This window comes from Phoenix dactylifera, chromosome 15, assembly GCF_009389715.1.
Source record: "Phoenix dactylifera cultivar Barhee BC4 chromosome 15, palm_55x_up_171113_PBpolish2nd_filt_p, whole genome shotgun sequence".
Lineage (NCBI taxonomy): Eukaryota > Viridiplantae > Streptophyta > Magnoliopsida > Arecales > Arecaceae > Phoenix > Phoenix dactylifera.
Genome location: NC_052406.1, coordinates 10,849,540 through 10,867,564, shown reverse-complemented (window position 1 = coordinate 10,867,564; position 18,025 = coordinate 10,849,540). Strand labels below are relative to the sequence as shown.

Below are 18,025 nucleotides of genomic sequence, written 5' to 3'. Positions count from 1 at the left end.
CCTGGCTCCTTCCTCGAGATCGTTGAAACATCGGCCGGCCCATCCTACCGCCTAAAAAGACGTAGTTTTAGGAGAAAGCTGAAACGAGATTTGTTTTGTGCCTGGTTCTGGCCACCACCAGCGAGAGAACGAGCATTTAAATCCCTGCTCTTCTCTCTCTCTCTCTCTCTCTCTCTCTCTCTTCCTCCTCAATAGTCACTGCCCAGTCCACTGTTCTCTCGTAGTAGAAATCATGCAACCAGCTTTCCACTTTTAAACTAAGATTAAAGCGCCAGTCTCCGGCTAACATTCAGTTTGGAATGAAAGATTTGGAGAAACGAGAAGAGATATAAAAGAGACAGACACACACACACAGGGAGAGGTAGATTAATCCTTTCCTTGGATGATCGAGGAGAAAGAGAGCAGAGATATGGCATCGCTCGTTGGAATAGTGAAGTGATGAGAGAAGCGAAGGAAAATGGAGAGAAGATAAGGATTTCTCTGTAAGCCTTCCTCTTGAATATCTCCCAAATGTAAAACAGGTGGGAGAGAATTGTCATTCTTCTCTGCTCTCTCTTTCCTCAAATTCCTTACGATCGAAGGCTTGAATCTAGAACCTCGAGTAAACAAAGACGACAGTTGCAGCGGATGAGCTTTTTCCCAATTTGAGTCTATTAGGAAACCTAGACTTTTGGCTTCTGAAGTCCCTCTATATATGACTTTATCTGCCAAGACAAGATTCGCACGTTTGGTAAGTCTAATAGGCTAATTAAGATCGGATTCTCGCATCAGGGCCCATTGTTAACGGGCTTTGGTCATTAGGATTATTAGCCAAGAGCCTCGATATTGAGCATATTTGATGCTAAGAGAATGTGAACATCCACTCTAGCTGGAGAGAAAGAATCAGCGAGAGGACGCATGCGTCTAAATAAGTAAGAGATGCAGTGACTGGCTACAATAAAAGAGCAATTCATGTGCAAGCATTTACGCACATTACTATATCCAGGCTTCTTATGCAGAATGGTAGATTCTATGTCTCCACATCCTATTTTAGATTTAAATATCTGGAATATGAATATCTACAATATAGTTTTGTCTGCATGATATATCTTACGATACATAGTGTCAAAGGGCGAGGAGAGGAAATAAAATTTATGAAAAGCCACAAGAATTGAGAGAAGTCCATTATTCCAGCATATGGAGTCTTCTTTTCCTTTGACAAAAGCGCCATATGGATAGTTTTGGGATATCGGAAGTTCTCATTTTGAAAAAAAGAAAAGTAAACCATTTGAAAATACAAGGACGATGAGATTGATGACCTTCCTTCCTCTATATTCTCTCAAGTTTAAATCGACATAAGGTTAATTAGGTGTTTTACTAGTGCATCTAGCTTCGCTAAATATTTACACATATAAAATTGTCATACTCGCATATGCCACTATTTCGTGCATGCCAGGTTCTACTAAATGACATCATCTGGTTATAGATGTAATTAGACCTTTATTTGATTCGACTCTCGTCCTACATTTAGTCAGTCATTTATAAATCATATTTTATTTTTAAACTTTGCACCGAGTTAGGTACGATGAGATTAATTTATTTAAACAATTAGACATGTTTCGAACACACTTATGCAGAAAACAGAGTTTAAGCATAAAAAAAAATCATCAAAAATCGAGGACCAGATATAAATTAAATTTTCAGTGACCCGGTTTCGGAATAAAATAGGATAAACATGAATAATGCAAATTTTGCATTTAGAATAAGTAATTGTTCTTAATCTACGTGCAAACATAATGCAGAACCATCGTACTAATTGGACGGGTGCAGGAGCCCGGAATATCCCGAGCCCGATATTGAAATTGTGATTTGGTATTCCTCCCACGAACGAGACATGATGAATGCCTTACACATGATATCGCGTTTTCAAACTCGATCCGAACCTATCACGACGTCAGTAGCTCCAAGGGGCTTAGTAGAGCTGCTTTCTTGAATCGAGCCCGCTCTATAGATCCATGTGGAAAAGCGGTAGGTAGCTTTTTCTTGTTTTAAAAAAAAAAAGTCCATGTTAATCGGCGGGAGTGATGCGTGAACAGTGTCGCAGTCGGCGGGGACGAGAAGGAGGGGAAAAAAGGACGAGGGAGCAGCGGGCGTACTCCTTAAAAGTATTCCCATGCAGAGGAGAGCTGGGGGGCCCACTCTACAAAACATTCATCATGCAGACGCACTGTTCTCTATTCCCCCGTACACAGCAGCAGTGGTCGTATTGTATGTGCCGGGGAGTGAAAATAGCAAGACGGTAAAAACTGTCTTGTCCGATTGGATTGGATCGGATCGTATCGTGTCTCTGCTCTCCTCTCTCCTCTGATTTCATCGCTTGTTTCGGTTTCCGAGCTTTTACATCTTCATTCTTAATACGGAAAAGCCCCAAGGGTCTTTTTCTTTTTTTTTGCAATAACGCTCGCTAGTTATTCCATTAGCGGCCATCAGTGTGGCCTTGATATATCATGTTAGGATTCAGCGATAATGATTGAAATAATTGTTGTAAGCTAAATCCTTGGTGATGGGTACCAAGGTAGGCTGCATGCACATGGACCAATATTTATCAAGGGCCCGCAATCTCAGAAAGTGGCCCAAATAATATAAAGTTAGGCCTGCGCGTCACCCTACCGACCGACATTCCTCGCCGACGTGTGGTCGTTCGTCCGAATGCCATCCAATCCATCCCGTGTATCTCAAGGCACATGATGACGGATGACAGCTCCTAGTTCGAACAATGGAACAATGTAATGAGCATTAGAGGTACACATCATCTCGAGTCGGATAAGTTATAACTCTTTGCCCAACCAAGCCATACAGCCTTGCCTTTTCCAATAAATTAAGCACAAAGCACCAAATCCAAAGCCGTGCATCTTTCAAATCCCGCATGTCATCGACCCACCAGCCTCCGACGGCCTTTCACGTGACGTGTTGCTCAAGTACGAGGGGAGCTTGTGCGGTGTGACGATTGCATGGAATCTGTTTTAAGGACAGATCCGACTATAGCGTATCTAATGGGATCCTCCCCTTGGTTTTCACGACAAAAGGCGATCCTACATACGGAAGATGTATTTATTTTGAGAATAAAAATGAAGGAAGGATCATTCATTCGAGTTGAACTGAAAAACGCTATCAGCATTTGTCTAAAGTGAGATGCCACCAAGTTTCCTTAGGAAATTAATCACTCCATTCAGAACTTAATCTAAAATTCTTGCTGAAAGACATGCAGTTCCTGGATTACAATGAATGTGATAAGGCAAAGCCGTCCCCAGCATTCAACCACAAAATGAATTCCTTAGTTCCTTAATTTCTTCTAGATAATCATCTTAACATGAACGGGCTATTCTCCAAAATTCCGGACATTTTTTTTTCCCTTGCTTCTCACTCGAAGAATTCTTCCTATGTCGTTAGTTCCTTCTCACTCGAAAAATCCCTAGCGGGATGCCTCCTCACCCTCTCCGGCATCTCCCTCGTCGCCACCGTCATCGGTCTGGTCATCGTGACGCCGCTCTTCATGATCTTCAACCCCATTCTAATGCCGACGACGTTGGTGATGGGGCTAGCGGTGGCGGGATTTTCAACAACAGGGTTCTTCGGGCATAGATTGCGAGACACGTGATAGGACGATACTCTCGGAGCTTGCTGACGGCAGAGGAGAGGAAGGGCGCGGAGCACGTGAAGCAGCAGCCGACAGGGTCTATGCCAATGAAGGCTAAGCGGATGGAGACAACGTGGCAGTTAAGTCTCTTTCGGAAATCTGGACCATTATCTGATTTCTATTTCAAAGTCATAAAAATAGTGCTACCATACTAACACGTAAACATGATTGATGTACTATGTACTTGTGGATGCATTTAGAATAATAAAATAATTGTGATAAGCAAGGATATTATAGCTTTATAAGGAAAAAAAACCTTCATTGCTGCATCAAGTGGCCCAAGTGACGAAAATTATGAATGCCTATGATCCCATGAAACAAGAACTGGCAAAAGCATAATGACCCTGGAATGTTCAAAATATAAGATGAACTCTCATATGTCATTCAATTTGTAATAGTTGTTACTTAAAGCCATGGAGTAGATTACATATATGCCGGCTGGAGTATATATTATACTAAATTTCAAAATCATACATATGTCGATTAGCTTGAGTTTGAGCTAAGATTCAATTATAAGCATGTAATTGTTATATCTTGTATTAAATATATTTTTTGTAACAAATTTAGATATATTTATTTTATATTTTTGTTAAATATAAATGTTATATTATATTAAATAAATTACGAATGTTAGATATATTTATTTCAAATATTATATAAATTTTTTATAATGTTTATAATGTTTATATAACAAATCAAAAATTATTATTTTATAGCATGCAATTGTTTATCTGCATTGTCACAACTGATTTAATCATTACACTGTTTTTATCTTATTAATGTTAACATAGAATATGAGAAATATTTAAATTCCATCATTAATATTAGTGCCCACTTGGATAGCCTGCAATCGATTAATAAATTATTTTAATTAATATATTGATTTAACTAATTTAGTGTCCATTTTGAGAGGGGTTTCGAAGAATGCGCATCCCCTCCTCCATCCCTCTCTTCTTCGACTCCCCAAACCCTAACTCCTTACCCCCCTTTCTCACACATACAAAAAACTCTTATTGGCTATGATGGTGGAAGAGTTTGTCTAGGATTGGCTCTAGCCACTACAAAAAAGTGATCTTTTTCGGCATTTTTTTTACATCCTTTACCGATGCTTATAAGCTTCGGTAAAGATCCGTTCAACGTTACACAAAGTGTCGCCGAAGCATCGGCGATTACCTGAATTGAAAAAGTTTTTTCCATTCATCAAGAGGGGCTGCAAGGGTGGATGGAGAGGTGAGGGGGAGATAAAACTTACGAGATGGACGGAGGTCTTGAAACCACGAACTCAGCCTCCATCTGCCTGCATCCATGGCCACTCATCTTATCCGACCACAGCCCGCCCGCCGCTACCACCGTATCCTCAGCTCGGAGAGGTAGAACATCTTTCTCAATGGCATAGGCCGGGTCATCCTCGAAGCTTGGAGGGGGAGGGGGATCCGAAGCTCGGTGAGGGGTTTGGGGTAGCCAAGTTGGACCGGAGAGGGAAGGGGGGGGGATGGGGTGGGCTAGGATGATGGCGGCTGAGTGAAAGGGTTAAAGTTTGTTCTCCGCATGCGAGAGAGAGAGAGAAAAAGGCAAGGGGATTGGGGAGAAAAAAGGCTGGGGGTTGGCTTTATTGCCTTTTTTTTTTCTTCGACACACTTTAAAGCATTGTCTAATTTGAATTTCACCCGACGCTATAAAAAAGCATCGACCAATTTCAGCATCGCTTCGAAATTTGCCGACGCTTTTTTATAGTGTCGGCGGAAAAGAGTCGGAAAAAGTCTATTTTGTTGCAGCGAGCAAATCTTTGCCTTGATCCAATGGTAGGCTTCCGTCGATAGGATCTCTGATGAATCTCTACATCTCAGGTGGATCTCACATCCTAGGTCTAAGACATCTCTAGCCCTCGTTTGAACTATTATTTGGTATTATAAATAAAATATATTTAATTTGTTGATCTGATTTGGATGATTTGCTAAAGATCATTTTTAGGAATTTGACTTGAATTATTGACACCCATAATCAGTTCAATTAGGTAAACTTGTTTATGGTCATGTTTTGTTGACAATGATAATCATCTCCCGTAAAAATAAGGATCGAAAAAGGAATGAGCATTCAAATGCTAAGTAGTATTTGATATTATAGCAGAGCCTCCTTGTATCATACTAGTTGCTTAATCGTATTTTTTTGTGAATATTATTGATCATCACCAAAGAATATTTCAAGAGAAAGAACATGATACTTCGGATTTTGCAAGGATTTGCGATTCTGGTCATTGTTTTTTTTGGTGAACATAGCTGTATATTTTATTCCAAACTTCACAAGTCATATTGTAGTTCAAAAATTACCCTAATACTTCATCTCGACATGTTAATTATCCGTGTGGCATGATCCATTTTGAATATGACACATGCCGGGATTGTTTAATACAAGTTTTACCAACCATGAACTCTTTGCAACTTGAACATGTTTAGTTTGCATTCGTCTCAAGCACCAAGCTTCTACATGTTGTCCTCTAGTTTTATATTTGGGGATGGCGCATCTTGTTACTTGTGTTTATATTAGTTGATTATTTTTTCTTGCTTATTAGATGCATCCTAATTGGATATGATGGAGAGCATTCTTTTCCCTGTTATATATTACATATAATTATTAATTGGATTCACTTTTGAACTATTACAATTTCCCTTCAAAAATGGCAAATCATCAAATGGTTATTCTGTCTACTAAATACATAAAAGCCAATGTTAGTGCAGTGGATTCAGTTCCTATTTCTTTTCAAACGGTTCCAACTTCAGGATCTCGTTCTCAAATTTTAAGGCATGATGAACTAGCCAATTCCCTATACAAACAAGCATATCAAGGATTATGCAAGTTAGGACTCATTTGTGACAATGAATAAGCCACTAAAAATTATCAATGTTCAATCATTTACGTTAACTAGATTTAACTATTATATGATGATGTAACTACGGTTAAACATATGACTATGTTCATGCTAGAGCATTTTGATAGTTGATGCTATGATGTTTTGGTGGTTTGATACTTTGAATGATGGTATGGTAATATGAAGATTATACTTTAAATATATTGGTTTAGTTTAAATTATGTATTGGACATTTTATATTAATCAAACATGAAATTATCATAGCATAAATTTTTACAAAATAAATCAGTTAACTATATAGTTAGTTGAAAGAATGTTTAAAAAATATTGCGTATCATTTAGGATTGTAGGTAAGCTCACCACCCAATTTGCAGAGTGACTGCATCTCCTATTAATTGTTTCATCCAATCAAACAGCTTCTTTTATCTTACACTCCCAACAGCAGTTATCCAAACCAAAAAATAGTAATTGCAGCATCTACAATTGCAACCTTCCAAATAGTATAAGTTCGATTACAATGCAGCTAAATTACATTATAACTTGAGTAATATTGTAATTTTAGTTGCAAGATTTCAAATAGCACCTTATTTCTTCTCCTTCTCTCCAGCTTTCTTGAACCCTTAACCTCTCCATTTCTACCCTCTTGATGGCTTTCCTAGGGGTGCAAATGAGCCAAGTAGCTTGCAAGTTCCTCGAGCTCAACTAGACTCGATTGTTACCGAGCTCAAGTCTAGCTCGAGTAGCTCAAACAGTTTTTTGAGTCAAGCTTAAATCGTAAAATATTCAGCTCAAAGGCTTGCGAGTCTAATCGAATATATATATATTTCTTATTAATTTAATATTTTAAATAATATTAAATTATATTATTTTAATGACCAAGGTTCGAATTCGAGCTCAAACTCAAGAATGGCTCGGTTGATATTCGAATTGAGTCGAGTTGATTCGAATATTGCCTTTTTTTGATCGAATCGAATTTGAGTTTGGATATTAAGGTTTGATCGATTTCAGATGAGTGTCAAGCTCAGATATTTTGAATCGAGTCGAGCTCGAAGCTCTAGGTACTTGATTCGAGTCGGCTCGATCGTACTCCTGGATCTTTACCACTGATTGTGTGAGCAACTCTACACTCTTCTACCCACTTTTCTATCCAAGCCTGCCTTCGCCTCCATCATGCCGGTATCCGCCTTCTCCTAATCAGTCTTTGCCACCGGCCAGCTGGTCAGGTAAATCCACCTCTCCCGGGCTTATTCACCCCTCTTTTGCCCTCTTATCTTATTCCCCCTGATGCTTTAGGGATGATGATGCCAACCCGGCCCAGAATCAGGTGGTCTTGGCCACCATGAGTTGGTAGTTCCCGGGCTACTTTTCTCCCCTCCCCATCTCATTCTCTCTCTCTAAAACCTTATTGCACTCTAATTTTGATTTTCCAATATTTTTAAAATTGGATCGAAACTAGCTGGTTCGACAAGTTGAACTGGGATCTGGTCGCCAGTTTAGTTTGGTTCAAAGAAAAATTTAGAAATGGTCAAAACTCGTCAAATCAGGGAAAATCGGATGAATCCGTCGGACCTGCCGGTCCGGTATGGTTTTTTTTTTTTTTGGATCGAAATGGACCTAAGGCCTAATTGACGCTTTTTTATTCCGTGTTTTTTTTTTTTGGATCGAAATGGACCTAAGGCCTAATTGACGCTTTTTTATTCCGTGCTTCCTCGCAAGCGCCCTCTTCTTCAGTCTCTACCCCTGCTCCGATCGCCCCTGGCTTCCCGTGCTTCCCTGGCTTCGACGCCCTCTTCTTCAGTTCTCCGGCATCTCTCCCACTGCTCCCGTCGTCCCTTTCCGCCCCAATCTATCCTGATTCGGCTCGTGCTCCGCCACCAACGACCCCGAGAACGAGGTCAAGCACCGTGAGTTCCTCCGCTACTTTGGCCTGCGGACGTACCAACCGCTGCAATTACTGGTTCCTGAGACCCGGTGCATTGCCGAAAAGGGCACTTCACCTACCAATCCGGTAAGATTCGAATTCCATCAAGCGTTTTGGATGATTTTTTTTTAAAATAAATTCTCTAGAAGTAGCAAATCGGAATCTCGCCTACCGAAGGATGAAAATTTAGGCGAACTTTGCAGTTCCGGAATTCTGATTTTAAAACTTTAGCGATGTCGGCGAATCGGTAATATTAGGTTTTGGATCTCTACTTTGACTTGAGTTCTAGGTTTGAGCGGCAAAATTTAGTCGAACAGTCATCAATGACCTGATAGAACTCGTCGTAGTACTGGATTGCTTATCTAGCCAGGCGAAGAGTAGAAGGTTGTTTACGTTGGAAGACCTCCTCATTTCCAAATGGACCAGAGAGAACACGCAAACAGGGACTTATGCTTTGGATTCCTGAGGCGTGTGAGCTGGTGTACAAAGAGTTTTTAATGCTACAGAGATTTTTTCAATTCCGTAGTTTTGAGCATACTAAAGAATTGTTATGATTTGAGTCCTATTGCTGTTGAGATGATAAAGAGTTAGCTCTGGTTTAAAATTCCGTGCTAACTTGGATAGCAATTCAGATTCATTGCGTTTTTCTTCTCCCACTCCCCTGGTTTCTCTGGCCGAGAAACCTCCTAATCCAAAACAAGGCAAGGTTGTCGAATTTTTTTTTTGAGACAACATCTTTGTATCTTGTGGTTTGGCTTTAGTTCAGATGATGTAACAAAATCTGTTGCATTTGGTGTGGGATAACACTAACATAATTGATTTTGGTTTAGCATTGGACTTGACTAAACTAGGGTTGGTTTAGCTTTCGAGATTTAATCAATTAAAAATGGGTCCATTCCTCTAGATTTTTTAAGTCTTGCTAGGTTCGATAGCATATAGTTAATTCCATGTTTAACTAATTTTAGTTTTTACTTTATTCTTTTAACTAAGATGTAGGTCCAATCTGAGATGTAAATGGTTTTTCCTATTTTTTGTGATTTTTTCCTTATTTTTTTTCCCATTTTTAGATTTTTTTAAAAAAATAAAAATATAATTATGATGTTTTAATGATGTTTTGCAGACGTTACTGGTTGGAATTGGACTGATTGACCTGAGAACCAAATAGCTTGCTGTTTCGCTGTTCACTACGGTTTTAAAAACATTGTGATTCCCCCATCAGCCCATTCCCCTTCCCTTTTTTTCCTTCTCCTAATCTCTCTATTTTCTCTCTTGGAATCACACTTCCTTTAAGATAATTTTTCACCCTTAATCCCAATTGAACTGAAGTTTGGATCAATCTGAGTTTTGATATCTATTTTCTTGGCTTGTGTTTCAGGGAAAGAGGAGAGAAATCCTTCACATCCAGGGGAGTAGTGTGGGAACCAGATTGGATTGAAGGTTTGGGAGGTGGTGTGCGATGAGAGGTACATCTATTAATTCGGAGAAGAATATGTCGTGAGAATGAAAATTTCTCATTTTAATCATATAAATATCACAAGTTAATTAGTCGACCGATGGTGGACCAGCTAACCTGTTACGATATTACAGGTTAATCAGTTTCATAAATCAAGCATAGAACCTCAACTGATCTAGATATTCGCTACCTACCTTCTAAGTAGGCTCTGCAGAGAACACCTAAATGAGGTCTACAAACTCTTACTTATTTCTTTAAAATATAAATAACACTATGTATATGTTTCCCCTAAATCTGTTACATTTCAATATCCATATGTTTCTGGATATTCTCGAGACTTGCAAAATCAGATTCTTAATCTTGCACAGATGCTTTTTCTAAAGGCTTGATTTATTATCCACGAGAAAATTTCAATTTGGAAATAAACACAAATTAAGTAACGTCAAGTTAAGGATTTTAGACTTATGCATGTTAAGTTCCGTTGGCTGAAACTGATAGAGTACCATAACTGCCAAAACTCAGTCCCTTGGAATCTTGTTTTGCTTGAAACTTCCAGTTCAGCTTAAACTTTCAGCTTAATTTTCAGTTTCCAAGCACTGATGTGTATCCTCAGTCCTCACATTTCACTAGAGAAAACTGATAACTAATGATGAACAAAGCTTTGTGCTAAGGAGCGCTATCAATTTCTAGGAATATGAGATTCTCTTTATCAAATCTGTTTGTTCTATTTACTTTCTATATTTTTAGGACTATGTGATTTTCAACTTCTTCATATCAATTTATTCTGTAAATGCTTTTCTAAGAAGATCGTTTGATTAGTTTTTCCATTATCATGATTTATGCATAAAACTCCTTCCAACAAAATTCAAAACAGTCTACATTCTTGATATAGTACTATCTTTTCATGGGTTGCATGGGAATGAAAAGATTGTCAATAAGGCTCTTTATTTAATGTAAGGCTTACTGTGTCTGTTCTCTCATTCCCCTTCCCCTCAACAGATGTTACAAGGGTCGAGGTTTCTGAAAGTTTTATCAGTAAGCTCCACTTTAGCATTTCAAAGGGCTTGCCTCATGCAGAACCAGTCTCAACTTTCAGGACAAATGAATATGAACTGGTACTTCTGTTCCTCTGCATGTCTTACATTGTTAACATGGGTCTGAACTTACAAATATCTGAATATTCTTACTAATCCACATAAAATTCTTTTTGCCAGGTACAAGGTGTTCTACAGATGCTCCAAGGATTCTGTAGTTCTTTATTTTTCTGGGACATGGATAGGCAGAGATTTTGTGCAAAAGACGGGATATACTCATCTCACCTGTCGCAGACAAGTCTTAGTGGCATTCTAAATCAGTTTTTATTTGCTGGAACATGCTTGAAGCAAGTAGAGTTATTTGTTAAAAAGGCAGAGGCCTCACACCAAAGAGCTCCTACCCTAAAGGCCTTTGCTAACACCATCTCTTCATGGCTCAAGGTACACCTGTTGTCTGGTGATCCATGCTGGAATTACGAATCTCCATTTTTCTAGTCTAATCACTATTTTTTCTATGAAAAAGAGGTTGCACGATGTTGCTTTGAAGGAGGAAGCAAGGTCAACTGGTTCAGATGCTGGGATGATTACACTCCTTGGATTGACCAGCTCATTATCAAGGTTAAGCCTATTAGATGAATTAGAATAGTACCAAGTATCTTTGGCATGCCAATAACTACCTTAGCTTTGATATGATTGTATGCTCTTTTGTATGTGCTGAACCATGTTTGCATATTATCTGAAATTCACTGAATGTATCCCATTATTTGGTAGCTTATGCATGCCGTCTTCTCACTTGTAAAAACCATTTTGCAGTTTTTGTTCCAAAGCAGAACATCTGCTTCAAGTTGTTTCTGGAGCAGTTCCAAATTCTTATTTTGACTCTGATACATCTCTGCCAGCTTGTGATATGGCAGTTCACATTCTCAATCATCTTTTCAAGAAGTTGAATGAAGTCTGTCTTGTTCAAGGTGACGAGGTTGCAGAAACAATTGATAGTCCATATCTCCTGTGTCTGTTTTTATTTCTCTTGGTAAGATGCAATTTATCTAAACCAATACTGATAATCTACAGGAGGAAGCATACCATATGCTGCTAGTGTTGTTTGTGGGAAGTTTACTGCCATATCTTGAGGGTCTTGACTCCTGGCTTTATGATGGAACTCTTGATGATCCTTATGAGGAGGTATTCATAGTCCATTTTTTACTTTTTTAGGATGAAATATAATTGTAAGGCTGTCAGCCAGGATGTTCAATTAAGAAATTCTGCTGGTGCTTCTTTACAATATTTAGGTAATTGACTATCATAGCAATTTGAACAGCAGATAATGCATGATTTGATCATGAGCTGGTTCATCTATTTCCTGCTATGCTTGCTATCCGTAAACATATGATTCATGGAACACGTAAACCTTGCCATCTTTTTCAGTGCTAAATGTCATCTATGTCTATATGAGACTTTTCCTTCTTTACTCATGTATTGAACATCAAACCTTGATTTCATTTTTGTGCTTGACCATTCAATTGCAAAGCATATGGTATCAATTTTATTAGGGAATTTCAAATATTCAAAGTATTGCTATGAATATTATTGATAGCATAGTTGATACCTAGAATATGCTTTAAGATACTTAAAAGGGGAGAATGTATACCAAAAATAAGCGAACTGTTTATGGGTTAATAAATCAATCCCAATTTACTAAATTTGTGATGCAATAAAAAAATCACGTTCCTGTAAACGATAAAAAGATCACTTTCCTATATCCTTAGTGGTGCACTGCTGTTTTTATTTTGTAAATTCTGACAAGTTCGAACAACATGCAACAGATTGACAGAGTGTTTCCACCATGAAAGTTCTACCTTCCATGATAAACTTTATAAAATGTCCTCATTTATCTGATATCTCATCTGCAGATGTTCTTTTATGCCAATAGCGCAGTCACCATTGATCAGCCAGCATTTTGGGAGATGAGTTACCTTTTGAGGTCATGCAGATGGAAAAAATCGAGATCTAATGGCCTTTTGATTCCCTTCGAGGTGGAATCAACTGTGCACGTCAAAAGAGAAACAGGTGCTCAGGAACACATTACCATATCCAGCAGCACTCCGAGAGGGAGAAATCTAGATGATATGGATGATGTAGCATGTCCTGTTTTCCTGAAGGATATAGCCAAGGCCATTGTATCTGCTGGGAAATCCCTGCAGTTGGTTCGACATGTTCAAGATGAGAATGTTTTATTGTTTGGTAGGGATTATGATCGCAAGCCTAATGATTGCAAAATACCAAATGGATTTAACTCCGGCGGTCAATTTACGAACCATCAACATCAAGTAGGAGTCGAATCTGATGTTTTTAGCATACCAGAATCCAACAATGGAATTGCCTGCTGTGACTATTCTGATAAAGAGTTTATTGTTCATCTTCCTCAGAGAAATCATGCCCATGTAATGGGAGATTTAACCTTGTCTGAGGTTTTCTTGGTATCCTTGGCAGGTTTAGTAGGGCATGGTGATCATATTTATGAATACTTGAGGATGTCCTCCCCTGATATTGCTAGGATGTGCAAAGCTTGCAAGGAAAAACAGGTTGGAGAGGGAACTGCGGAAAATGTACAGACTTTGGTGAATCATGAGACAATTTGGTTGAAGTTCTTGGCTGATGCAATCTTTGAGAAGAGACATGAGGACAACAGAAAAGAAATCTTTTCTGAGTGGACAATTAAAGATTTAGAATCTTCTCTTGACATGGAAGAAATGAAAAACGCTGCAAAATTTCACTGCACGAAGAGGCACAATCATGAGACTGTTAATATCCTTGGTGCTTCGCTAGGTTCTTTCTATCCTAGAAATCCCGTCATTACTGTATGCAGAGAGGTTCTGAAAAAGAATATGGCCTTGTGGAATGAACTTAACATATCTAGAAGTTTCCACCTTCCTCGGTTGAATGATGAAGGCTTGCGAGAGGCCATTTTTGGTGAAAAGAATTCTGATGCAGAGGCGGGTGAGGATTTCTCAAGCAAAGGAGCACTTCCTAGGATCAATGGGACTGACTATACTTTTGGTTTTCAATTTGATGAACTTGAACACCTCCGTTTACTGGATGAAACAAAAATTTTGGAAACCTTGTACCCCTTTCCAACTCTTATCCCTTGTTTCCAGGTATCATTGGATTCTTATATTCTGGAGTTCTGTTTATCTTTTATAATTGTTAAAATAGTTATCAAAACCTAATTGGTTTAAAGCAGGAGAATACTTCTGTGTCAGAGTTTCTTCCTTACCAAAAGAACAGCACTCTTGCATCAAGAGTTCTTAAATGGATTCAAAGTACCAAACTGAAGGATACACCACAACCTGCAGTTATCATTCAGGAATGCCTTGCTTTATACATAAAAAAACAGGTTTACACCTTAATCTAAAAACAGGTTTACACCTTAATCTATCTTCCAAAAGTTGCTAACTGATATAAAGGTGCTGAACCTTCTCATGGTTTTACATCCTAGGTGGATCATGTTGGTAGGCATATTTTGGTGAAGCTGATGAGTGATTGGAAATTGATGGATGAACTTGGTGTATTACGTGCTATTTATTTGCTAGGTTCAGGTATACTATCAGATCAGGCTTGTCCCTTCATTTTAATATATATAATCCTTGGACATGATAAATGAATAACGTACTTTTCAGGTGACCTGCTGCAGCAGTTCATGATAGTAATTTTTAATAAGCTAGATAAGGGAGACTCCTGGGATGATGATTTTGAATTGAATACCATATTACAGGTGCAGCTTCATAAAATATTTACGTATGGACCATTTCATGGATTCGGATATTTGTGCATGCACTTATGCTGATCTACCTTACTCAGGAGTCCATTAGAAATTCTGCTGATAGTGCACTTCTAAGTACCCCGGATTCTTTGATTGTATCAATAACAAAACAAACTGCTTCCGACGATGAGGAAAATGCAAGTGTTAATGTCTCGACTCCCCGCAAAATCCGGAATCAGTATTTAGGCATTGATGCCCTTGATATGCTGAAATTTTCTTACAAGGTACATGCTCAATGACATTATGGTTTTATTTTCACAAAGTTATCTGTCCTTCATAAGTACCTAAAAATCTTCCATGTTCTAGGTTTCGTGGCCACTCGACCTTATTGCTAATATGGAGGCACTTAGGAAGTACAATCAGGTAATGCTTTTTTTTAAGGATCTCAAATGGGCCATTGACAGAACATTCTCTGATCAATTTCATTCACTCTGTGGTTGATATAGGTCATGGGCTTCCTGTTAAAGGTTAAGCGTGCAAAATTTGTTCTTGACAAAGCTCGGAAGTGGATGTGGAAGGTTTATGCCCATTTAATTTCTTCTTATTATCCATTTGTATCGTCCACTTCTTTAACTGTCAACTTAAAAATGAGATAAAATGGAATTACTCAGTTGAACGTCTCTGGTCTTGTATTATTTCTTTTTATTTAAAGGCATCCAAATCTCTAAATATGTGCCACCAGCCTGCTTAATATGTATTTTAAACAAAGAAATCGCTGTTATTCCCTCACTGCATTTGTTTGTTCATTATATTCAACTTTCTTGTGAGACAATAACCTCATATGCAGCAGGTCATGTTCCTTAGCTCAACTGTACAAGTTAAACTTTAAAATTTTTTGATTTTTTTTTTTAGGTTATAGCAGTATTTCCTTGTATTCCTGCTAGCTAGGTCATGCAAATTTTCATGAAAATTCATGGAACATTTTCTTTCAATAGTTCTGATACACCAAATCTTTTACTTGGCAGGGTAGAGGCAGCAGAACACACAATTACAAGCATCACTTGTTATTGGAGCAGAAACTCCTCCATTTTGTTGATGCATTTCATCAGTATGTCATGGATCGGGTAAATAGCAACTTGCTGCTTTAGTCTCTCGACTGAGGATGTGCTACTGACCCTGATTGTTGAAGCAGGTATTCCATAGTGCATGGACTGAACTCTGCACTGGCATGGCATCTGCGGGTTCCCTTGATGAAGTCATAGAAGTTCATGAGGCCTACCTTTTGTCTATTCAGCGCCAGTGCTTTGTGGCCCCAGACAAGCTGGTAAAATCTCCGTTTTATTGTTGTTCCTGTGGGTGTGATTGTTCTATTCTATTTTTTTCCTAATACATGTAACAACATAGTATCAAAGAGCCATTATCTTTTCAATTGTGGGAACTTTGCCGAAGTGCATAATATTCTGCATAATTAAAAATTCTTTGATTCTTGCAAAGTTAATTTATTTAGAGTGTTTTTTTTCTCGGATGTTATTTCCAACTTCATAAAATTAATGCCTTAATGAATTTCTTGTTATGGTCAATTTATGATTTTTCTGATATTACACAAATTATTTCCATTTTTTGGTAACTATTTTGTAGTTATTGGTAACTATTTTCTAGTCATTAATGTTTTAATCCTCAGCATTTGTATAAATTTTTACTCATTTGCTTGCCAAATCATGAAATTCTGTCCTTATTGATTAATCCCAAACTATGGAAATTCTAAAATGAATTTTAAACTTGTTACTGTTATCATTCAGAACAGATGATGACTGGTGTCCTTTTGTTTATTTCCAGTGGGCACTTATTGCAAGTCGGATCAAGACTATTCTTGGCTTGGCACTTGATTTTTACACTATACAGCTAACCCTGAGCAGCGGTGGAGCAGCTCCTGCAATCAAGGCCAGATGTGAGATGGAAGTAGATCGGATCGAGAAACAGTTTGATGATTGCATTGCTTTTCTTTTGAGGGTATTTTCACCATCTGTCTCTTGTCCTGTTCTGATAAAATTTGATGGTTGCTTTGAATGCTGACGGATATACTGGCAAGCTAAGCCATTGTTCTGCGAATGCATGCAGATTCTGTCTTTCAAGCTCAACGTGGGCCACTTTCCTCATCTGGCAGATTTGGTGACTAGAATCAATTACAATTACTTCTACATGTCGGATAGTGGAAACTTGCTAACAGTACCCAACTTTGAGAGTAGTGCTAAACCGGGAAAGACTGGCTTTCAGAAATGAGTGAAGTAGCATTATCTGTCAGCTACTTGGGTCAAGGGCATGAATGATAATTCTAATTACTGCAATTAAGTTGAGACACACGTACAAACTGTTTAGCAGTCCATCAGCAATGTACACCATTGTTAGTACAATATTCTCTGAATTATTGAAAAATTTTCAAATTATCCTTGGGTTTTCTCTTGGTCAAAAGATAATAAGAATTATTCTTCAAAAATGAATCAATCCGGAACTATTCAATTATTTTTGAATGATAGATGAATTTTATGATTTATTTATAAATTATTCATGACTAGTTCTTATACAAATAATTGACCTTATGTGTTACTGCTAGCAGTATTTTTTTGCCACCATTAATTACTTTTGCTTCTCTTTTTCTTATTTTTATAAATATTTTAAAGAGTCTATAATTCTTTTTAATTTTCTTAGTTTTTTAATTAATTCTTTGTTATCCTAATTCTTTCCGAATTTTTGATGAATTTTTTGGATTTTTCCTGAATCTGAATTATTACATCTAGCTGAATTGTTGTGCCTATGATTTATAGTAACTTATCCATTAATTGCTTCTTTTGTTCTCGCTATTAAAACTGCAGTATTCTTCATTAATGCGTCATCATATTTGTCTTTTTTTTTTTCCTTTTTTTCCGCTTTCTGTATGACAAGGGAAAAGATCGGGATAACTTAAAGGAACAAGATAACAGAATCTTCTTGTATTACTTGGATTGAAACCTGAAAGAGGATACTCTTGATCTTCAATAGTTCAGTTTGATAGAAAATGATCTTTGCTTCTACATAATACCCAGCAAGTCGCACCATGAAAATTTTACTATAAAATCTTATCTCGAGAAGATCATAAATCTTCTCTCTCATCAAACTTTCTTTTCCCCAATAGTAAATTGAAACTTGATTAATCCTGTAACAACACCGGCAAGTGCGGCCGACAGAATATGCTAGCAGGTGCTATTTGAACAAATCTCCTCAGCCTTCTCAGCACCACTGGAGAAGGGAGGGAACCCGTCAGAGAAATCTCAAGGCTGC

The 18,025-nt window shown here is 37.9% G+C and overlaps 1 protein-coding gene across 4 annotated transcripts; it reads left to right on the top strand.

Annotated features, from left to right (window-relative positions):
- The first annotated feature begins 8,231 nt into the window (after window positions 1-8,231).
- On the top strand, window positions 8,232-17,154 carry LOC103711564 (gamma-tubulin complex component 5-like). Of its 4 annotated transcripts, XM_039134419.1 has the most exons (20): window positions 8,232-8,550; window positions 9,584-9,666; window positions 9,839-9,926; window positions 10,051-10,146; window positions 10,916-11,031; window positions 11,131-11,391; window positions 11,474-11,568; window positions 11,764-11,926; window positions 12,022-12,132; window positions 12,861-14,105; window positions 14,192-14,344; window positions 14,447-14,546; window positions 14,628-14,722; window positions 14,809-14,994; window positions 15,077-15,133; window positions 15,217-15,288; window positions 15,736-15,834; window positions 15,903-16,034; window positions 16,547-16,720; window positions 16,829-17,154. In XM_039134419.1, exons 6-20 carry the CDS (start codon window positions 11,149-11,151, stop codon window positions 16,988-16,990), a joined length of 3,087 nt encoding a protein of 1,028 aa, XP_038990347.1. In that variant the 5' UTR covers window positions 8,232-8,550; window positions 9,584-9,666; window positions 9,839-9,926; window positions 10,051-10,146; window positions 10,916-11,031; window positions 11,131-11,148; the 3' UTR covers window positions 16,991-17,154. The 4 variants fall into 4 exon arrangements, with proteins under 4 accessions (XP_038990347.1, XP_008795985.2, XP_026662199.2 ...); XM_008797763.4 differs by lacking the exon at window positions 10,051-10,146; XM_026806398.2 differs by lacking the exons at window positions 9,584-9,666; window positions 10,051-10,146.
- The last annotated feature ends 871 nt before the right edge of the window (window positions 17,155-18,025 follow it).

Excerpts from the sequence above, each read along its gene's own strand:
- LOC103711564 (XM_026806398.2), top strand. Across the intron at positions 14,547-14,627 it reads TATTTATTTGCTAGGTTCAG|GTGACCTGCTGCAGCAGTTC; the intron begins GTATACTATCAG and ends CGTACTTTTCAG. Across the intron at positions 15,134-15,216 it reads CACTTAGGAAGTACAATCAG|GTCATGGGCTTCCTGTTAAA; the intron begins GTAATGCTTTTT and ends TGGTTGATATAG.